This window comes from Excalfactoria chinensis, chromosome 4 (genome assembly GCF_039878825.1).
Source record: "Excalfactoria chinensis isolate bCotChi1 chromosome 4, bCotChi1.hap2, whole genome shotgun sequence".
Classification (NCBI taxonomy): Eukaryota; Metazoa; Chordata; class Aves; order Galliformes; family Phasianidae; genus Excalfactoria; species Excalfactoria chinensis.
The window spans coordinates 66,664,087-66,685,065 of NC_092828.1; the positions used below are offsets into that span (position 1 = coordinate 66,664,087).

The window sequence follows — 20,979 nt, forward strand, 5'->3', positions numbered from 1 at the left end:
AGCAAAATTTCTATTAGAGAAGAGGTTTTGTTTTGTTTTGTTTCGTTTTGTTTTATCTGGGCCTTCCCCTGAACTAACCTACAAGAGACCCCTCTGCAATCAGAGAAGAAAGCTGACCAAACCCTTGCCCTTGTTCTTTCAGATGTTTTTTTCCTTAAGCAGGGGGCAACTCTATCCAGTTTGGATCTGCTTTCCTCATCCTCTTTCCTGGTCAAGGATAAAAGCAAATGGCTTTTTGCGCCAAATGACTCAGAACCAAACACAGCTCTAGCCAATGAGCTCCTCCTTCCTGGGAATGTTTTATCTCCCAGTTGCAAACAAACAGATAATAAATATTAAAATATGATAGAGTCAAACTACCTGGTTCATCACACCTTTTCCTACAGAGTTAGATTAAAAAAAAATACTAGACAAACTCATTTCTTCTTCAGCCAGCTCTATTTGCACCCTGGGATTGCTGCTGTTTCAGGTTGACTTGTTTGAGACCACTAACGCTGCTTTTGCTGGGATTGGGATAAAGTTAGGATTTACTTTTCCTCAATATTTACAGCCTTTAATAATTCAACCAGTTCTGAGTTGCTGCCTTTAAAAAATAAATAAATAAATAAATAAATAAAAATCACCAAAAATAAACAAACAAAAAAAATCTCTTCCTGCTAAATTTTAGGAAACAATAAGGTGATTCACAAACTCATGAACAAAACTTTGCCTGACTGCCCCCCAGAAAATCCTTGTTGGGCTTGCAACTCAACTCAGCCACTACACAAGGAGCCACCAGGTAGAAAGAGGGGACTTAAGAAATGTAAGGGAATGGAAGCACGTTTCTGCCTGGGGTGACACGCAGTTTCCTTCTCTGACTACCTTGCCTTCCCTGATATCATTATACAGAAGATACAAGATTTTGGAACCTGATGGACAGGCAAAAAGAGGTGTGGATGAAGGTCCATCCAGGTTGGAGGGCTCCCCTAGGGCTAGTCAACCTGATCTCATTTCACGACCACTTCTGTCACACAAAAAAGGAAGTGTTGTCATCAGCGGCTCCCTTCTGAGAGGACCAGAGCCTGATAATGTCAATCAGATGTGACCTATAGGGAAGTCTACTGCCTCCCTGGGGCGCAGGGAAAAGTCATTACTAGAAAATCCATTAGGTTTGTATCATCCTCCAATCATTACCCAGTATTGGTTTTTCATGTTGTCAGCACTGAAGTAGCAAAGGGAAGTCCAAAGGCAGGCAAGAGTGAATTCAGCACCCTGGGAAAATCAGTTAAAGGATCAAGGGCACAGCAATGTTTTCTCTGTCCTTTCAGTAGCAGCGAATAATATTCACTGAAAGGAACCCAGTTGATGCAAATGTGGCACTGAGGCTGAATTGGGTTTTCTCACTGGCAGAATCTGGGTTTTCTTAATCGTGGGATGAACAACAGAGATGCTATTGTAGGGAGAAAATGAGAGAGTGGCTGAGGGCCCCCAGCTTGTTCAGACTGGAGGAGAGCAGGCTGAGGGCAGGCCTGATGGTGGCTGCAGCTCCTCGCAGGGAGCAGAGGACAGTGCTGAGGTCTGCCCCCTGGGGACAGTGACAGGGCCTGTGGGAACAGCATGGAGCTCTGTCAAAGGAGGTGGGACAATCTTTGCAAAAAAAGGAAAAGAAAAGGGCTAGAAGGGCATCATGCACAGAGCAGGAGCTGTGGGTAGGGTGAAAATGTTCTGTATAGATTTACTGGCATTACTGCACAGGGGGTGGGGATTACTAAGCTCCCCACAGCAGAAACTACGAGGTCTTCTGACAGAGAGCAGGCTCTGCCATTAGCCAGGAAGAAAAAGACAGGGATGAGGTGATTGGAACTGGTCTCAGTGTGGCAGTATCGTTTTTTTGTTGTTTCTTTCTGAACAGTTTATTGAAGAGATTTTAGCCTGGTGAGGACAGAAAGGACAAAACAGATCAAAGTCTCCTTAAAATGTTGGGTTCAGTTTGGCTCTTTTTCACAGGGAGCAATGCACTCTATCAGAAAGCAATGTTTCTTAGTGCTGAGGTGCTTCAGTGCCAGGAAAAATGTTTTTAGATAAGGAAGTACAGTTTGAACGTGACACATCTGGGGGATGCAAGAGACAGTGGAGATTGCCTACAGTTGTAGTGCTGTGTTTTCCAACTGAAAATACAAGGAAACATTCACCCACAGATAACCACGGTGGGAAGTTCAATAATGTTCAATAATAGCACTAAGTGAAAAGCCTATCATTGAACAGCATTTTATGAATAAATGCTGACTTTTTCTTGGTGTCTTGGAGTTAATTATAGATTAAGAAAATACTGACATCACAAGTTGAGCGACAAACCTTACATTTGGTTGAGCTGCATGAACACATCTATGGTACAAGCTATAGATGACAAAACAATGTTTGTTTGTAATCTGAGTGCCTTCTTTTTGAATTCCAATTGCAGTTCAGGTGTTCCCCTCCTGTTCTTAGTCATACCCTTATCCTTCCCTGTGACCCTTCAGTAACTGTGCTCCCAAGGACGCTTCCACATTTTACATTAACCAGAAAAGAGGGACCACGGGGGCAGTTTGAGAGCCCACTTCATCAGGATTACTACAGTATTACTTGTATTACAGTAGTACTTGTATTATAGACTTATTGAATGTTGTCCTTCTCCTTGGTGCAGGCTGAGGCAGCAAGGAAAGGAGCAACGTAGCCTCCACAGAAGTTTAAACAAACTATATGTATAGGTATGTATATACACTGAGGGGTAGGATGATGAGAGAAAGGAAGTCTTTGTGAAAAGCCATGTGTCCTGTGTGGTTATGTTGTTTAACCCTCTAAATCATTACATAAATGCCCACAATTACTCCTATATGTGACAGAAAGCAAGGCATTGGTTTCATGTACAGGCTGTCACATCTCTGAATGATTCACTATACCCTCTCTCAATAAAAGAATAATAAAAGATACTTACGTTTCAAGCTCTTTATACACGCTTTTTGTTGAGAATGATTTTTTTTTCCCTGAACTTTTCATAGGAAAATTGCCATTAATTACATTGACTTGCATAAAATACCTGAAATAAAAACAAAAGCAAAAACAAAAAAAGGACATAACCTTTCTTTTCTTTCTAAGAATACTACACTCAGTGTTCAGGCCTTGTTAGAAATGGATGTGTGTTTCTTCACACTTAGTACATTGTGTATTTCATTGAGACTTATGAAGCTGGTTCGATTTTTCATGCAGTGTGTTCCAACATCGTGCTTTTGTCTTGATGTAAGCCTAGGAATCACAGTTAATTGTTCACCAGTCTGGGATCATGATTAACAACTGTGAGAAACTACTGAATACCTTCCAGTCTTTTCTCTCCACTCAGCTGAGTTCTGTCATTTTATCACAAGTCTGTCACTGAAGCTCTAGACAGGATACCACATTTATCAGAGTGTAAAATCAATTTTGGGAGGCTAGAATCACCCTGACAATCTGCAATATAAAAAGTAAAAAGCACAGGTTTAATGCCAGATGCTTTAGGTGTTTTACATATGTTGAAATCTCCACAACTACTTCTGAAAAGAAACTATTAATAAAGGGAATGTCAATCTGACTGCAGGATATGGTATCCACAGAAGAGTCTGCAGCACAAAACCTCTGTAACAGAGGGTAAGCTTCTTTATCCCAGACTAATCATTTTAAATATGTTATTACATTCCTGGTTATCTTTATCTCTAAAATAGTCACATTGGCAGAAGGACCCAATGACCATTATGATGAAAGCAAACATTAGCCTTTTCCTCCTGACAATATAAAGACTGATTTGGTGGAGACAGCATATGTTGTTGCAGGGTTTTCCACAACTGTCACCCAAAGCTGGTCAGAGGTCTGAAGAACAATAGAGAAAAAAAAGCCTTTTATGTTGCCTGTCTTTTATGCAGTTATAAATCAGTGAATTGAACCTTTTGTTTCTTTCTTTTTCAGTTAGATTGGCACTCCTCTGTTTACTGGTTTATTACTTGCTTCCTTCTTGTCAGGCAGTAACATCCCTTTGCTTGGAGATGATAAGCCGACACAGTGACAGAATTCCCCTACTATAATCCTATAAGTGTTTTTCCCCTTTTCCTTCCCATTCCCTTTCTTCCCCTTCCATAATCACTTCATACATTGTGGCAATAGTACATACACTATTGAATATAGTATTACCATACTGAATTAAAACCATCAGGATATGGATGCCTCAGACCCTGCTCTCGCTCCATGGGGATAAGTGTTACTGAAACGGCAATCAAAGTTTCAGGTGCACACTGCAGTGCATAGCTGGGCTGCAGCATACTCACATTTATTTGCTTTAGATTTTACAGAAGTTTTATTCATTAGAAAATGCTCTGAGGTCATCAGGTCCACCCATCACTTATTCATATCAAGTGTTACCATATTGTTTCCTACTTCCTACTTCTGCATATGATTGTCTTTCAAACCTGAACTTGTAACTAGCCAGATACATTTTGTACTTCAGCCTTCATTAAACACCACAATCAGATCATGAAAATCTCCCTTAACCTGTTGGTTTTTTTTACACCTTTGTCTTCATGGCTCTTTCCTGTGGGATGCCCTTTATATGTGCGTGTTATATAGACAAAGGTATAGATGTAGAAATTTAGATATGTGAAGAGCTGGATGATATTTTAGATGCTCACAATCCATTGCTGCTAATGACGCCTTTGTGAAGAATAAAAATGGAAATTTCCCTCACAAAACTGAAAAAATAGCAGCCCTATAGCAGCAGATAGGGAAGGGTGAATTAAAACTCCTCTGGGCAATAGTTTTTATTAGACATATCGGCCTAGCCACTTTTAATTTTAAAAAGTCAAGTTTTAATGGAATTCTACATGGGTAAGGTCTATAAAAAAGGGCCATATTATCAGATCACCTCATTGGGTTGTGAGTCTTTATAACATAACCTCTAAAGACTGACACTATGTGCTTATTAAGCTTGCTAAGAGCTTATTGAACCTAGTAAGTAAGAGTCCTGCTGTTTTTCAAGCTCTGTAATAGATAAAAAGTATTTACATTATCCAAGAAACACCAACAACAGTCAGTCTATTCAAGTCAATTACAGCGCTAACTCTAAGGAGTAGTGGAGTCCTCTGCAAGGCCAACCTTTGTTAGTAATACCATGGAAGGGTAAATTCTTTTGTGAATCTGAATTCAGAGGAAAGTATTTGATCCAGAAGGTTATTTGCAGCCAAGCATTCCATAATTTGCAGTTTCAGTGCTGCTTTTGCTTTTCTTCTCGTTTCAGACTAAGATAAGCCTACTAAGATAAACCAGATATATTTATAAATGCCTTTGAAAGACATTTAGGTAATTATTTTGGCTCAAGTTTCAACTACAGAAGTTCTACTGGGAAAGTAGATCCCTGTATTTAAATCAAAGAGGCAAGAGAGCATATGTGAAAGAACTAAATACAGAGAAACATTTAATCACATTTTATTTTTAGCCGTTGAGCTGAAAGATTTGCCTGAAGATTTAATTTTAATAACAAAATCATACTGGTTTCCTTGAGATAAAAAGCACTTATATGAACTTAATGTATTAGTTTCTAGTGCTTTAAGAAATTGGTTATCTTACAGAGTAGCTTAGCAGGAGCTTTAATACTTTGAAATTATTAAGAAACGATAAACTCGGAGCACTATTTAAGTTACTGGCATGTCATCTTAAATCGTCTTGAAGTGTAGTACAAACATTTCAATGACTTCACAGTCTTCTGCATCAACTATTTCTATGCCATACAACCATATTCCTATATTGTTCTGTATTATTTCTATACAACCACAGATGTCACAGATCACAGGGATCACCATTAAAGTTTTGGTAGGCTTGATCAGCATGAAGGACAAAGAGCTGCTGTGCAGACAGCAGAGCTTGGGCAGTCTCTCAGAGTGCTAGGATGAGCTTCTGATGCATAGTGATTGATGCAAAAGGATGTATGCGGCTCTTCCTCTTCATTATCCATTCTTAAAGCTTTGCTTGGTAATATACATCCTGCTCAGAGTGGATACCCAATCATTATTGATTGTTAAGTATTTCTGTGATCTTTTCTACTGTTTTTGGAGTATTACCCCACACATTTTGAACACCACTTTAAATTGAGGATGTGATCCAGGAATCAGAACATGGGAGACACACTGAAACAAGGACTCAAGGAATCATTTAAATGCAAACCTAGAATTGCAGAATGGGGAATGTGCTTCTTTTGTATCAAATGCAACACTAAAACACAACTTTCATTGAAAATAAAACCCCAGAATTTCTAAAAATCAGTGGAAAAAATAATTTATTGCAATATCTCACATTAACATGAAACATTTATACATATATATTCTGTGCTGATAATGTATACTAGGTATAGACGACTTTTATACACAAAGTAATTGCACTATTATAATTTATAATGCAAGTATTCAGAAAATGACAGACATAAGAATGGATATTATTCACACAAAAATGCACTGTATGTTAAAACTGTGAAGCATCTGCAATCTCATCTTATTTTACTATGTTTGCATACGACATCCCTTAATTACCATGATGCCAAGAATACAATCAGGTTCTCCCAAGGAAAAAAATAAAGTCATTTCTGAAATTTAGAGACCAAAACAAAATGCAGCCATGACAACCATGTCCTGGCAGCACGCCCGTCAAATCTGAAGGCTCTATCAGAAAAGAATTAGAGCACTACTGATGGCCTAAAATTGTCTGGCCATCTATTATTCACATGACAACTTCATGTAGTTAATATAAATCAATGCAAAATATATGAAAAATGAAAAGCATTTCAGTAAAAGTACATTGGCACAAGCTTCAGATGGCAGCGCTGGACAAACAACTGCCTCCTTTCAATACAGAAAATGTTTACACAGCATCTACAAAGCCAAAATGCTGGATGACATCAAAAGGTACCATTTTTTTTCTAAACAGGAATCAACAGCGCATCAAGTGTTATTCGCAATATGAACAGGAAGCACGGTCATAGCAGAAGTAAATCTGATTAACAAGTTTTATGTAGTAGTTTCCATAATGATGCTTCATGTACTGCTTTTTACAAATAGTTCTTTAAGTTCTTTGTTCTGCCAAGAAATTGAAATGCCTCCTGTCTTTTCAGAAAAGTCACTGATTTGTGCAACCACTGCGATGAAGATGAAGATGTGAAGCATCAGATTGAAGTGGTTGTGGCATGCATACTATAGAATTTTATTCAGTACTAACTGGTGATCGGAAGGGCCACAGGACTGACATGCAAAAATAATATTTAAAAAAATAGAAAAAAAAAAAGGAAAAAAAAAGGAAAAAAAAAAAAAAAGAAAAAAAGAAGAGTCTGAAATACATGCCCATAGCAGAGAGAATACCAAACACTATGGAAAAAGTAGCAAGCATGCCTGGAAGAAAATGATGAGTATCATTTCAGGACAAGAGCAAAAGACAATGGTACTGCACATAACAATGGGAGATATGAAGTAAAGTAATATTCATAACTCATCCTTACTGCCTGGCTCCCTATTTGGAGACAGTATTGCACCCTGTTCAGGATCCTTTTCTTCTTCCCTCAGCTCAGAATGCATCTTGCTTTGTTTCCTTGAATGCATGCAAGTAGAATTTGAAAAGTAAGGGATTTTCTTTGAAGCAACAACATAGTGGATCAATGCAGTAACAAAATATGTTTGACAACTTGCAACCAGTATTAGTAAGTAACAGAGCAGAGCATAGGTAACACACACACACTTCTTTTCTACGTAGGAATGTAACAACTCCTACATTCCCTGATGGAACTACTCGAGATATTTTGACTTGCTCCCATAAGTAATTTGGGGACATGGGAGAAGAGAAACATATTTGGAAGCGGGGACAGATAGAAACCGCAGTCAGGCATCTGAGGTTCTCTGCATGCTTTATGATTTACAACAAATCTGTTCCTCCTGAAAAGAGTTGCAGGCGAACCTCTTCATGCAAGCAAGCAGACAAGTCATGGTTGCTTTGGTTCTATGTATATTTCTGATGCAGTTCTGAATATTGCTGGAATGGTATTATGGAATAGAGTTCTTAAGAGGGAAAAATAGAGATGCCAACTTAGGAACACAGTCTGAAGTATGCTGAGTTGCTCCAACCTGATGATATTCTACAGGCCCAGTGAAGACACAGCATAATTTAAGCACTGGTTTTATATCTCTGTGCCAGTTGTAAGCATTTTGTCCACTTCCCCTATCACATACTGATCACTGGGCGTCAGTATCTGTTATGCTAACAGAGATGCAAATGATTGCCATTCTCTCAGGTATAACAGACAAAGGGAGAGAACCACTGATACGAACCAGTTCTAGATTTAAACATGGTGGGGATATAAAACAATAGAAGAACAATCAGAGGAACTATCTTCAAAGAGATTTAAGAAATATCTTCAGGAAGTGACCATTCAAGACATTTATTTACCACACGGATTCATAACAGATGTTAACATGCCATATTAATTGTTATGAATGGCTCCAACTGAAATTAATCACACTGCAAATGATAATAATCATAAGAATGCACGTGTGTTTGAAAGGTCAGATAGAATAAGTATCTGAAAAGAAAACCAAAGCTGTACCTTAGCAAAGTAATTACAATAAGGTAATCAAACATTAAAAGTTATTTATATGATTTCTGCTTTTGGATTACTACTATTATATGCAGTCTATAAAGTATCAGAAATAACAGCAGTTCAGAACATCTTAAAGGAGGAAACCTTAGTGCATCTTTTTGTTTGTGAATGGATGAAATGGTGGAGGGAGTGAAAAAGAATGAAAAGACCATAAAAGATGATCTTCTTTCAGTTTTCAAAATCACCTCTGAAAAAATGGTTATCAGTGTCATACGCTACATGAACTTATCCTTCTAGACTCCTGTTCTCCAGAACTTATTACAACAAAAAAGAGATACCCGTGATGGGAGAAGTCGTTAAGTGTACGAGAAATATATGTACATCTGAGTGTAGGAATATAAAAAAAAGCCTAACAAAAATTAAGAGAGACTTTTCAAGTGTGCTTAAACTGTGACTACTATGTACTCCTGAAAACCAGACTGACAGTGTTTTTCTACCATGTTTACTACTGTCCCTATGTTCTCCTCTACAAAGCTGAATTATTAGACAATAGTAACAGCAAGTATCTGTCAGGGCTGTTGCCATGATAAACAAAACCAGCTGTTTTACAAGCTCTCTAAAAAGAAGCTACAATATTTAAAATCATAAACTTCTAGAACCCTAAACACATGTGAAGCTGAACTAAGGAAAAAACGCACCTGACTCAATACTCTTCTGAATCTTTACATTTAACATTATAGTACTCCCTGATACAAATAATAGGACATCATTTATAATGCAGAAAGAATAAGCCTAAGGTGCTCACTTATACGTATTTCATATAAAAGCATGGATTTGAAAGAATAGTAGCCATGTGAAGTTACATTTAACCTTGATATAAAACAATATCATAAAAGTATGATCAAAAGTGGCACCCAAATGTTAGCGCAACTAATATAGACTAAAATACAGACCAGGGGGGTTAAAATACAGGCTGTTCCCTGAAGTTTAATAGTGAGATTTAATATTGAGGGTTACCATTAAACAGTCAATATTCATACACTTGGCTACTAGTTGTATTAAATCTTTTCTAAAGGGCCATAATGGTTTAACAGTCTAAAATTCATTTTCAAAGCACACAAGAATTCAGAAGTGCAATTAAGTCCCTGCGATGTGTATGTTCAGAGAAGGAACTGATGACTTACATTATTCTAGTCAGGTGTTTCTTAGATTAAATACATTAGCTTAAAACTTTTTGTATTACCTTTGGACAGAATTCAAGCTGTGCATATTACTTTCACACTTTTTTTCTCCATTTGCAGTAGGTGGAATGTATACACCTGCTAGGCTGGCACAAAGCAACGTGATTAAATGTAAAACCTCATAGTCCATTTCTGAGTCTAAATCTCATTGGCTTTCAATAAGATTCTGGTTACTACGTGTGCAAACTTCTGAAATTGTCACATAAGCTACAAGACCACTTAGTGTTTGAAGAGCTTTACCCTACTGTCATTCTGACAACAAGATTTAGTTCCATATGTCATTCAGAAGATATATTTTTTATTCTGTGTATTTCTGAAGTAAGACCTTTACCACACAACAATTTCTGAGCAAGAAGATCCATCTGAGGTTAACAGAGCACCCCATACATCAGGTGCAAACCTGCCAGTGTGTATTTGTTGGATTGCTGCCTAAATATCTGAAGGCACTTTTATTCACTCACAGAAATGGTAAATTTCCAAGTGCTGATAACCAGACATCGGTTAAACATTATATTATGGCCTTTGTATTGCAAAATCTAGAACAGTGGAGAAATCTGTATGTAAAGAGATATTTGTATTTAAACACTGGCATTCCCTCAAGGACCTCTTAAAATATTCCTTTGGGGACTGCACAAACGCCACAGACAAATATTCAAGGATTTCAATCTGCTGTCGAGATAGAAATGCATTAACAGAAGTGTAGTAGAAAACCATTCATTTCTTTCAGGGAACATTTTGTTTGCAAATGAAAATGGATCTCAGTGGTTTAGATTAAATTTGTCAAATGTATAACTTGTTCAAAAGAAAAATACACTTTGGTTAGTCATACCTCTGTCTCTGTACTCTTTCGGGACAAAAACCAAACCTGCATTGGTTCTTTTTTACCCTTCATAGAAACTGGACCCCTGTATTCCAGGTGGAACTGAGGATCTGAATTTTCTGGTGTCATAAGACACCTGAAAATAGAAAAAGGAAAAATGTAAGTGCACACATGCAAACCATACACAACTTAAAATATTAAGCATGCACATATGTGAGCAAGTTAATAAAAGCATCAAGTCTATCTCTAGATCATTTTTATATTTACAAACCAACAATCATCATAATACAACAAGCATCATAATACAGTCTGCCATACGGTTTCATCAGAACTCATGCACTTAACTTTCGTTGCGTTAACAATGCCTCATCACTATCAGTTCCAAAGGCACATTGATTTTACACTGAAAAAGTGATTTCTTTTGAAGTCTCAACACCAGTTAAAATAGTGAATCACCCACCTGTACGTATACTCAGAGACATTGATCTTTCCCTTTTCTCCAGTAGTTTCTGTCCTGCTTGTTAAATTGACAGTATTGCCAAACAGGCAGTAACGTGGCATCCTTTGGCCTATGACACCTGTGACTACCTCACCGGTATGGATTCCTATTGTTATCTTTAGAGAGAAAAAATCAGCTTCAGTATTCAAAATAAATGTAGTTAATCTCATGCTTCCAACTAAATACAGGTATTATGCAGTTTCTGTTTACTAGTTTCATTTCCAGTGCTTTGCATTTTGTATCATGTTTTTTTGTTGTTGTTCTCAGTGGGTTTTTTTGTTCTGTTTTTGGAATCACTGCCATAACTACCTATGGAAATGTACTTTTCTATTTAATGCAATATTTTCCCATGATGGGATCACGAGCTTGGCTGAAAATGTCAGTGAGGGAATACCACTGTTCTATTCATTGAGATGAAGAAGACTCAACTAATTGTACTGATGCATAATGCAAATTTGTTGAATAGATTCAAAAAGTTCAGAAAACAAACATACATGATGAGGATCTAATTATTTTAATAGTTATGCAACTGCCTTTGAGGGTCTGGGGAACTGCCAATACCACATCTAAAGGAGATTCTTCACATCATTTATAGAGATCTATCTCAAAATAATAGTTTTCATGGAGAGGGATTTTAGTATTATCATATTTCAAAACTCTATAATCTCATAAAAAAATGGGCTCTTCATTCAAGCCCACACATTTACTAACCTGTACAGGCTCCCCATCTACTTGAACTTGGCCTGCTATTTCCATCATATCCAATGCTAGGTGGCAGATAGATCGCGCATGATGAATGCAAGGCTCTGGAAGACCACTCACAGTCATATACTTGTCCCCAACTGTTTCCACCTAGCAAGATACATATTGTTCCGTTTATTTTCATGGATTTCAGAGTACAAGAAAAAGAACGCAGCACTTCCTTCAAAGGCTGTTCTTTCAAATGTTTTCCCAACACTTACTTTAATAACATCTTAATTCCAAAAATATTTGCTTGTTATTGATAAAAATTCATAATATTCCAACAACATAAAGACAACGATTAGGTGAACTTCAGCCTTTTTTCTGGTGTATTCTAGAATTTGTATAGAAACTGAAAGCCATGTTTATTCTCACTCACCCTTGATTTATCTGGTACAGGACATAAATTTAATTTAGACTAAAAACTAGCAATGGATTTTATACATACAAAGACACAAGTACATGCTCAAAAAGTAATGCCTCGTATTTATTAACATGGAAACTAGAACAGAAACAAAGAGCACAATAACACTATCTATTAAGAGTAAATTCTCAGCTACCAAACACTATTTTTCAACATAAGCACTACCATGAACTGTGCATTTTTCTCCAGCAATGAACAAGAGCCCGTATGCCACAATCATAAAAATCTTGCCCAGCAGAGGTGACCCTTCACTGTTGTCACCACTGCCAAAAAGCACCACCCACCACCTCACTGTGCTCACATCCACTGTTTGGTCTCCATCAACATTCATCAACTAACAAGTGACTATGCACAAACACTGCAAAAAACTATGCACTTTAGAGTTCTTTCACACAGAGCTAAACAGCATACTCATCTTCAGCTAAGTAGTATCAGGCAATGCAGTTCAAAGTCTGGTAAAAGCCTACATTCCAAAGGATGAAAAAAGAGCAACATGACAGTAAATTATTAAAAAAATCACTGGTTAAATTACTTGAAAATCTACTTTTTACCTTGTAAACAAATGGATTCCTTCGTGAATCAGTTAGAATATCAAATCTCGTGTAAAGATCATTTAAAAGATTAACAATCTTCATAGCTCCCTCTCCAGAGGCATGCTTGCTACAGAAGGCATTGAATCCAACAATGCCACTGAAGAGAATGGTGACATTGTCGTATCGCTTAGCTGGAACAGGACGCTTGTGTCTCAGCTCATTTGCCACCGATGGCGGTAGAACGGAGTACAGTAATCTAAATTAGTCAGACAGAAAGGCACAGGCAAAATAGAAAGAATTTTGAGTAAGGTCTTTACGTAACATAGACATATTATTAATTCTTCTAACAAGATCTGTTAATAGTGTCTTGGATCATTTTTGCTTACTGCTTCAGCATTTCTGCCATATCTATTAAGTAGATGGCAGGTAAGAAAGTTTGCAAAACTATTTTAGGTTAATTATAAAAGTAAAAAGGATTGCCGGTTCACTGCTCTAGTGTACTTATAAGGGAAGGAGCCATCAAAACACCTATTTTAATGTAGGCGGCAGCCTACGCAGCAGATGACATATGACAATCTAAATTAAGAATAAAGCCCTTTAAGGAACTGAAGTGAAAGGTTCTTTCTTGACTTCAAAATTACTGGCATTGAATATTTTTTATGTTCTTCCAAGATTCTTTTATTTTATGAAGAAGGTACCTATAAATAATATATTGCTGTGACTGTTTCAGCTCAAAAATCAGGATTTGTATCTTACGTGTCTGTCTTCTTCTTTTCATCTTCGAGTGCACGCAGTGTGTGCTGCAGCCTGTCAGTGAGGATCTCAAGCTCTTGAGTCAGTTTATATTCCTCTCTGAACTGCTCTCCCAAAAGAACCAGATCACGGGTAGCATCATGCAATGGAATATCGCTCAGATATAACCCTCTTCTGGTTAAATCATCCAAGTTCATAACACTGCAATGTGAAGAAATAGACAGACACGAATAGGCAGACAGGGTTATAATTAAGCTTGCCAAAGAAGCAATTAAACCTCAGATGAAGAGCAGAGAATGCGAAATAGGAGGAAAAAGAAAAAAGTGCTTCTAAAAATCTGATGAGCTGCATAAAATATTCCTTCCACAAAGTCCTTGGAGTTCACTTGTGTTAAAACATAGCTCTTGATTTCGCATTTAAATACAAAATTCTCATGAGTTCCATAAACATATGCAACGCACGTTCTTCAGTGCACAAATAAAAGTTAGATTATGTTAAGGTAGCATCTTTCTGTCTTCATCCACTCTCTACATCACTTTTATACACAAGATTAATGTGCAAGTCTAGTATGTTGGCTCAGTGAGCATTCAGCTGAAGCTCTCCATTCAATCCCAAATTCCAAACACTCTCTTCATAAACATCGCTGCTCTATTACACTAAAATTACTGAAAAAAAAAATATACGAATCCATACAGGAAACCAAATCAGTGACATCTCAGCATTCTCAGAATAGGAACCAACATTGAGACTTGCCAAACGTTGCTGAATAGAGGTAGTTTCACTTGTCCAAGCTAAGCCAGAGCATCCCAGTGCTTATACTGAATTATTTCATAACCATCCAAGTTCAAATGTTCAAATGTTCCTCCCTCTTTTGGTATAAACACAACAAAATCAATTAAATCCATACCCAAGCCAATTAATCTCTGTAAAATTACTTGCATAGATATTCATAAAATCACTAACTGTACAATGAAAAGCAGTATTATACAACTCTTATTGTTTAGAGTACCTTGGTGAACAAAGAAAGAGAATGCTATCTGCTTCAGGCAAGTAGATCATTTGCCCTTTCAGGCGTAAGCAACTGATTTCTGTGCCAGTCAACTCATCTTCACATTCCAGCTTCTCTACATCCAACAGCCCCTCCTGGTGAAAAAAAAAAATTACAATTATTTTATCATTGCATTGGTACATGTGTTACTTCTCAACATCTGTGTGAATGTCTTCGCTACGAAGGTCATCATGATGTCTGAAACAGTTACATCTTATCTTAAAACACGATTATCACTTGAACACCAAACACTGTCCTCACTTCAACACTGATTTTCTGCCTCAGAAATACAAATCATGGCATCTTTCCTATTTTCAAGTTCATAACTTCCTGTTTTCTTCAATAGTTTGACAAAAGGATTGTCTATTCTATGAACTTCATAGAATTCCTAAGAAGTATTTCTGGCTTCTCTCAGGAAGTTCCTTGGCACAGTAGGTGCAACTCTACATTCCACATTCATTGTTTCATACTGACTGCATCCCCTCTCCTGTTCTCTCAAGAGAGAAGGACATAGAACTGTGTATGAATACATCAGCCTAAATGGTAACACATTTCATATTTGCCTCCCTTGTCACAATGAAGTAAAACTAAGTGCAAATGCCCTTCCTTTCCTTCAGTAAAATGCCACATATGAGTTTGGTCTCTTGCCAGGGAAGCCTCAGATGAGAAATAAATGTACTTCACCACTCCTGATTAGCAGTTAAGTCAATTTAACAGGCTGAATTCAGACCTGTGATTTTTTTCTTGGCTAAGATTGATAAGGAATCAAGCTTACTACTATGCAAGAATGTTCTCTGAAGACTTCTGCTTCTCCCACACTTCTTTTCTCTCCAAAGCCTGTTTAATTATAGAAATGCCAAGTGAATATTTTCCAGTTACCTTGGTCCTCAGTACAAAGACTGTATTGATGTGTGAGAGGATCCCATGGAAACTAATATCAATATGAGGCCGGACCAAGGAGAACACTGACAGAAGACTACAATTTCCTGGTTGCAGCTGAAATTTAAAAAACAAACACAAAAAGAAAGAAACAATTGTATTATGTTATAATAAAAGCATACATGGAATAATTACATTCAATTTGCTTAAATTACAGTGCTGAATGGAAGAGAATATATACTTTATGCATTTCTTCATTAGAACACAAGGTTTTTAAATTGAGGATTTTACCTCAGAAGTATCATTGGCTTCAAAATGCAATTCTAGCCTGCAAGATGACTTTGTAAAATTGTGTTAGGTTGTTTCATATTCATTATCTGCCAAAGTATCCCCGCCACAAAAATGAGTAAAAAGGCTTTTCAGTGTTTTCATAAATACTGTCCCTCAAACATTCTTTTCAACGATAAACCATTTTCTCTAAAGAGCTGTCTGGTCATAAGGATCCCGATAGCCACCCTCAGTAGGCTCAACAGTTACAGCTGTTCAGTGAATGACTTTGAGAAGAATTTACTAAGCTTTTCTTTCAATTTTTTTTTTTTCTGCAAAATCCAGAAGGAAATCACACACACACGAAAAAGGCAAGAAAAGTATTCACCATTCGAGCATATTCCTTGTTCTGTTACTTCACATTACGAATATGATCTTTAAGGAACAGAGCTGTTGCAAGTTAAGGGCTATTTTTCAAAGTTCTTTTTCAAACAGCGAGAGCACAATACAAGAAATATTATACATGGGGATGTTCTCTAGACAAAAAATCCTAAACCTGTTTTATTAATCTATGGGGGAAAACAAACAAAGAAACAAAACAACCCCCCAGAAAACACCTGCACGATCTAGTATAAGAACTTTCCATTACAATTTATGCATAAGAATCATCTAACCTGTGGAAGGACTCTGTATATTGCATTGCCGCACTGTGTGACCACCAGATCTCTGTCAAATATTATGTGGAAAGGAAAAGCCTTGCAGAAAGTATACGGACTGATGCGAGACTCTTGGGTACCATTTTCTTCAAATCTGTCAAGGTCTTCATAGTAGTCCTCTTCTTTAGATTCTTTCTCTTCAATTAAAAATTGAATGTGGTCACATTCCTCATTACGCTGTTGAATAACCTAGGAAAAAAAAGAAGGAAAAGTTGAAAGACTAAAAACCTTACTTTTCAGTATTAACCAGAATGCTACTATGAAGAAAGAGATGCATTTAGACCAGAAAGAAATCTAAGAACAGCATTTGTATCTTGAAAAATTCTGTATCCTAATTAAGTATGTCTGTTTTAGAAAGTCTTTTTAATTCCAAGGGAAGAATTATTCCTTTGCTTAGCTGCAGCTGCTCTTTGCATGAACAATACATCGCTGATATCTACGTTGCCTGAGTGAAATGCACATCCTGAAATGGGGATTCAGGCTCAGATTATGCTTGCTTTCATTGGTATGTGTCACACAATAGGATTCTTCCTCTCCACGAATGGGCCTGTTGCAAGTCTTGAATTTCATGAGGCACCTTAATCCTTATTTTAATGAAAGCTGTTTGCAAGGCCTGCAATGTAACAGCAAACAGTGCTTGACCAGAGGGTGGGCATGTCATAGCCAGCCAGAAGAGTAGCAAAGGGAGCAGAGGTCTAAACATACAGCTCTTGCCCAAGCAAGCAGTGCTGACCACAAGACCATGCTCAAAAAATAAAACTGGAAGCAGTTACAGTCTTCTCTGAGTTACATTCTGTATTAAATTCCAGGAAAATTTACATCAGCAAAATCATAAATAAAGGTCTTGAATGCAGCATTTAGCTTCTGTAATTTTATTAAGGTTAGTCAAAAAGACAAAATTAAAAGGGATTATTTTGTTTCCAGGGAGTCGTAAGCTGTAGTATAATTAAAGCTAATAATAAACAGAATAGCACAATTTATCTTGAGAGGCCAAACTCACCTCTTCTCAAGTCTAATTAGGTTTAATGACTGGAACAGAACAATTCTATTTATACAGTACTGTTAAACAGCAACTTTTGGGAACACGTTGCACCTTATTCTACTTCCATCTAAAGTCTGATCCTAAACCTACTGAAGCAAGAAAAAAAAAGACTTCTTAAAATCCCTAATGCATCCTAATTCTGCCTTTTACACATTACCGAGTCACAGAGAAAAACAGTAATAATAAAATAAATAAATAAATAAAAAGTAGGTATGCACAAACACTGATGTTTAGACTTTCAAACGCTTCCCGTCCACAGCTGTCGGCCATGCTAGCATGGGGAGTGATGATACTTTATTTCTTCCTATTTACATGCAGCAGCATAAAGCAACACAAAATTTTATTGCTAAATGAGGCTTAATTTAAGAAGGTGGTGTTCCTTAATCCCCTATTCAAATATAGATTTGCTCTTCTGGTGGGCAAATGAGAGTAGGAACCTAATTTAAGTGCTCTATATAATTTGATGCACTAATTTTTCTATTGAGCGTGTAACTTAGAGAAAGATCAGCCTACCATTTACCAACCAGTGCAGGTACCTGAAGCTGGATGCAAGAACAAGTTCAAATGTTAATTATGATAATGCTTACTTTCTTTTAAAAATTCTGCTCTGTTGGTAATCCACGTGGCAGTGTGTAGCAAAGAGAAATGGGAAATTATTAGTTAATAAGGGGTAAGCCACAGGAAGAGTATACAGAGGTCATTTGAAGAAAATAAATTACATGGGTTTATCTAATAAAGCAGAACACAGTAGATGGTATCCTAGGTTTCTTCTGAATTCACAGCTTAAGGGTCTTCCATGTCTTCCTCTTCATTTAAATCATTATCCCTGCAATTGAGAGAGACTGTGGCCATACTGAAGATTGATAAAATGCAGTTAGCATCTTAGTTCTTATGTTCCCCTCACACATTAGCACACTTACAGGTTTTATTTCATTATTACTATTATTATCGCCAAGGGATAGCTGAGATTATATACAGTAACCTTTTTCATATTCTGTAGAACTATCGCTAAAACTGATTTATGTTTACAGATGATTTCTAGTCTTCGATCTTACTTCACAGAGTTGTTCTTGCCAGTAAAAAATGCATAATTTGGATAAAAAAGCTTCACCATCCAGGAATGCAGTCGTACAAGTTCTAAAAATCCATTATTTTTCAGGAAATATTGACAGTACATGACCATTCAAAGAAATTAATATCATCACCTAATGACCATATTAGTCAGTGCATACTAGTACTTTGTTATCATGCTGCACCTTTACTTACAGTTCTTTTTCTGCTACCATGCAGCACAGAAAGTAATTTTCCATTGCTACTCTTATTTTTTTCTTAGAATGAATAATACATCAATAAACAAAGCTCCAGTGTTAGTTTAAAAACAAACAAGCAAACAAGAAACAACATTAAATTAGGACAGCTACATGCTTTGATATGACCCTCTGCAGTTACTGCAGCTTGCATGGGGTTGAAGACTGTCACCACCCAGTATATACTATGTGCCTAACCTGTATGGATAAAGGTTGCTGTCACTGTGTCAGTAACAGTACAAAGTTGCAAGTCTCCCGGGTATCTTCAAGTCCATCTGCAACACTGTAGACTCCTAGGCATCAAGATAAGCTCATAGAATGAATGGCAAAATGTCCTTAGGTGTAAAGGATCATAATGATCATCCAGCTTCAACCCACCTGCCGAGGGCAGGCTTGCCAACCACATCCAGCCTGGCCTTGAATGCATCCAGGGATGGGGCATCCACCACCTCTCTGGGCAACCAGTTCCAGTGTGTCACCACTGAAAAATGATGAAAAATTTTCTCCTAATATCTAACCTAAATCTCCCATCTGTTTAAAACCATTTGCCTTTGTCCTATCACTATCCACCCTTGTAAACAGCCATTTCCCCTCCTGTTTATACATTCCCTTCAAGCACTGGAAGGCCACAATGAGGTCTCCCCAGAGCCTTCTCTTCTCCAAGCTAAACAAGCCAAGTTCCCTCAACCTATCTTTGTAGGAGAGATGCTCCAGCCCTCTGATCATCTTAGATTAACATACACACATATATGTACAGAACAAGTGACAGACAAGCAATTGCTCACCACCCACTGACTAATGCCTATCCAGCCTCCAAGCAGCAGTGGGAGCCAATTCCCCACAGTTTTTCATGTTTTTTTCTGGTATGATGTCTTATGGTACAGAATATCCTTTTGAACTGTTTAAGTCAGCTGTCCTGGTTCTTTACCCTCTCAGCTCCTTGTGCCCTCTCAGCCACCCTTGCTGGCAGGATAGTATAAGAAGCCAAAATCCTGAAATGTCCTTTGCTTGTGCAGCGGTGCTCAGCAACAACTAAACACCAATACATTATCAACATTGTTTTTCTCCTAAAGCCAAAACATAGCATCGTATCAGACACTCTGAAGAAAAAAAATCAGTTCTGTTCCAGCTGAAACTGGGACAACATATATGTACGTATTTTGCCATCCTAGAAGATGGAAGCCATCCTAAATGAGCTAACGAGATACTACACAGAATAACTCAGACTATCTAGTCAGAAATACATCCTCTGTGCGTGTTCTTGACTTATAGTGATATCCACAGTAACTAAATTCTAGTCATGTTGCCTTGAATAGCTGGGACTTATATTTGTCAGGAAGTTTAAAACCAGTGCTTCTGGCCATAACTTAACACATTACATTTTTTTCCTTTCACTTCTGTAAGTCCAGCCTATTTCTTTAGATACTTACTTGGTCTAATGACCTGCCCTACAATCTATGAAATAAGCTTAACTAGGATGGAACTCTCCCATTGTCTCATTACGCCAGCCTAGTTTGCAAGCCACAGAATTTCAGCATCACTTAAATATTACTGAGGAAGCCTCTATTAAACGTCTGACAAATGAAAGTTCAGTGACAGAACTGACAAAGCCAGGAATCAAGTCTATTTCTTTTCCCTTCATCTCTTGTCTTAGCTGAAGTGACATCAGCTCACCACGTATAAGAGCACAATCACCATAGTAACAGCAGTTAAAAACTGAGGGGAAAAATCTCTCTGCTGTTTTCAAAGAGAATATCTTCCTGATTATCCACCTGTGCTTTTCAGAAGATGTATTTTCAAAAAAATGTTGTGTGTAGCCAAGTGAAAAGTCACACTAATATTTCAGAGGGACAATTCAAAAAGCAGTTCTTTTAAAAATGACTCTGTGGTTTGTCTGGTGACCTTCACGCAAGATATTTAATAAAGTAGGATCACTGTGTTACAGTATGTATACTGAACACTTGGTATCTGTTAAAACTTCCAGTGATACTCCTGCGAGAAATGACACAGTTACAAGCAGATCCACAATATAGACTTGTATTGCAGCATCAGGAAGAGACAGAATGTTCTTGGACAGGATGTTTTCCCTTTGCATTGT

The 20,979-nt window shown here is 37.4% G+C and overlaps 1 protein-coding gene across 1 annotated transcript in view; it reads right to left on the reverse strand.

Annotated features, from left to right (window-relative positions):
• Positions 1–6,292: 6,292 nt before the first annotated feature.
• The window catches only part of GUCY1B1 (guanylate cyclase 1 soluble subunit beta 1), a 33,850-nt gene continuing 19,163 nt past the window's right edge, over positions 6,293–20,979 (reverse strand). Inside the window, exons 6-14 of the mRNA XM_072336422.1 lie at positions 16,491–16,721; positions 15,550–15,666; positions 14,632–14,765; positions 13,626–13,823; positions 12,888–13,125; positions 11,883–12,023; positions 11,133–11,287; positions 10,682–10,808; positions 6,293–7,608 (exon numbers count right to left, since the gene is read on the reverse strand). Coding sequence (XP_072192523.1) covers positions 7,585–7,608; positions 10,682–10,808; positions 11,133–11,287; positions 11,883–12,023; positions 12,888–13,125; positions 13,626–13,823; positions 14,632–14,765; positions 15,550–15,666; positions 16,491–16,721 — 1,365 coding nt within the window. The 3' untranslated portion in view covers positions 6,293–7,584. The remainder of the gene's footprint in view (positions 7,609–10,681; positions 10,809–11,132; positions 11,288–11,882; positions 12,024–12,887; positions 13,126–13,625; positions 13,824–14,631; positions 14,766–15,549; positions 15,667–16,490; positions 16,722–20,979) is intronic.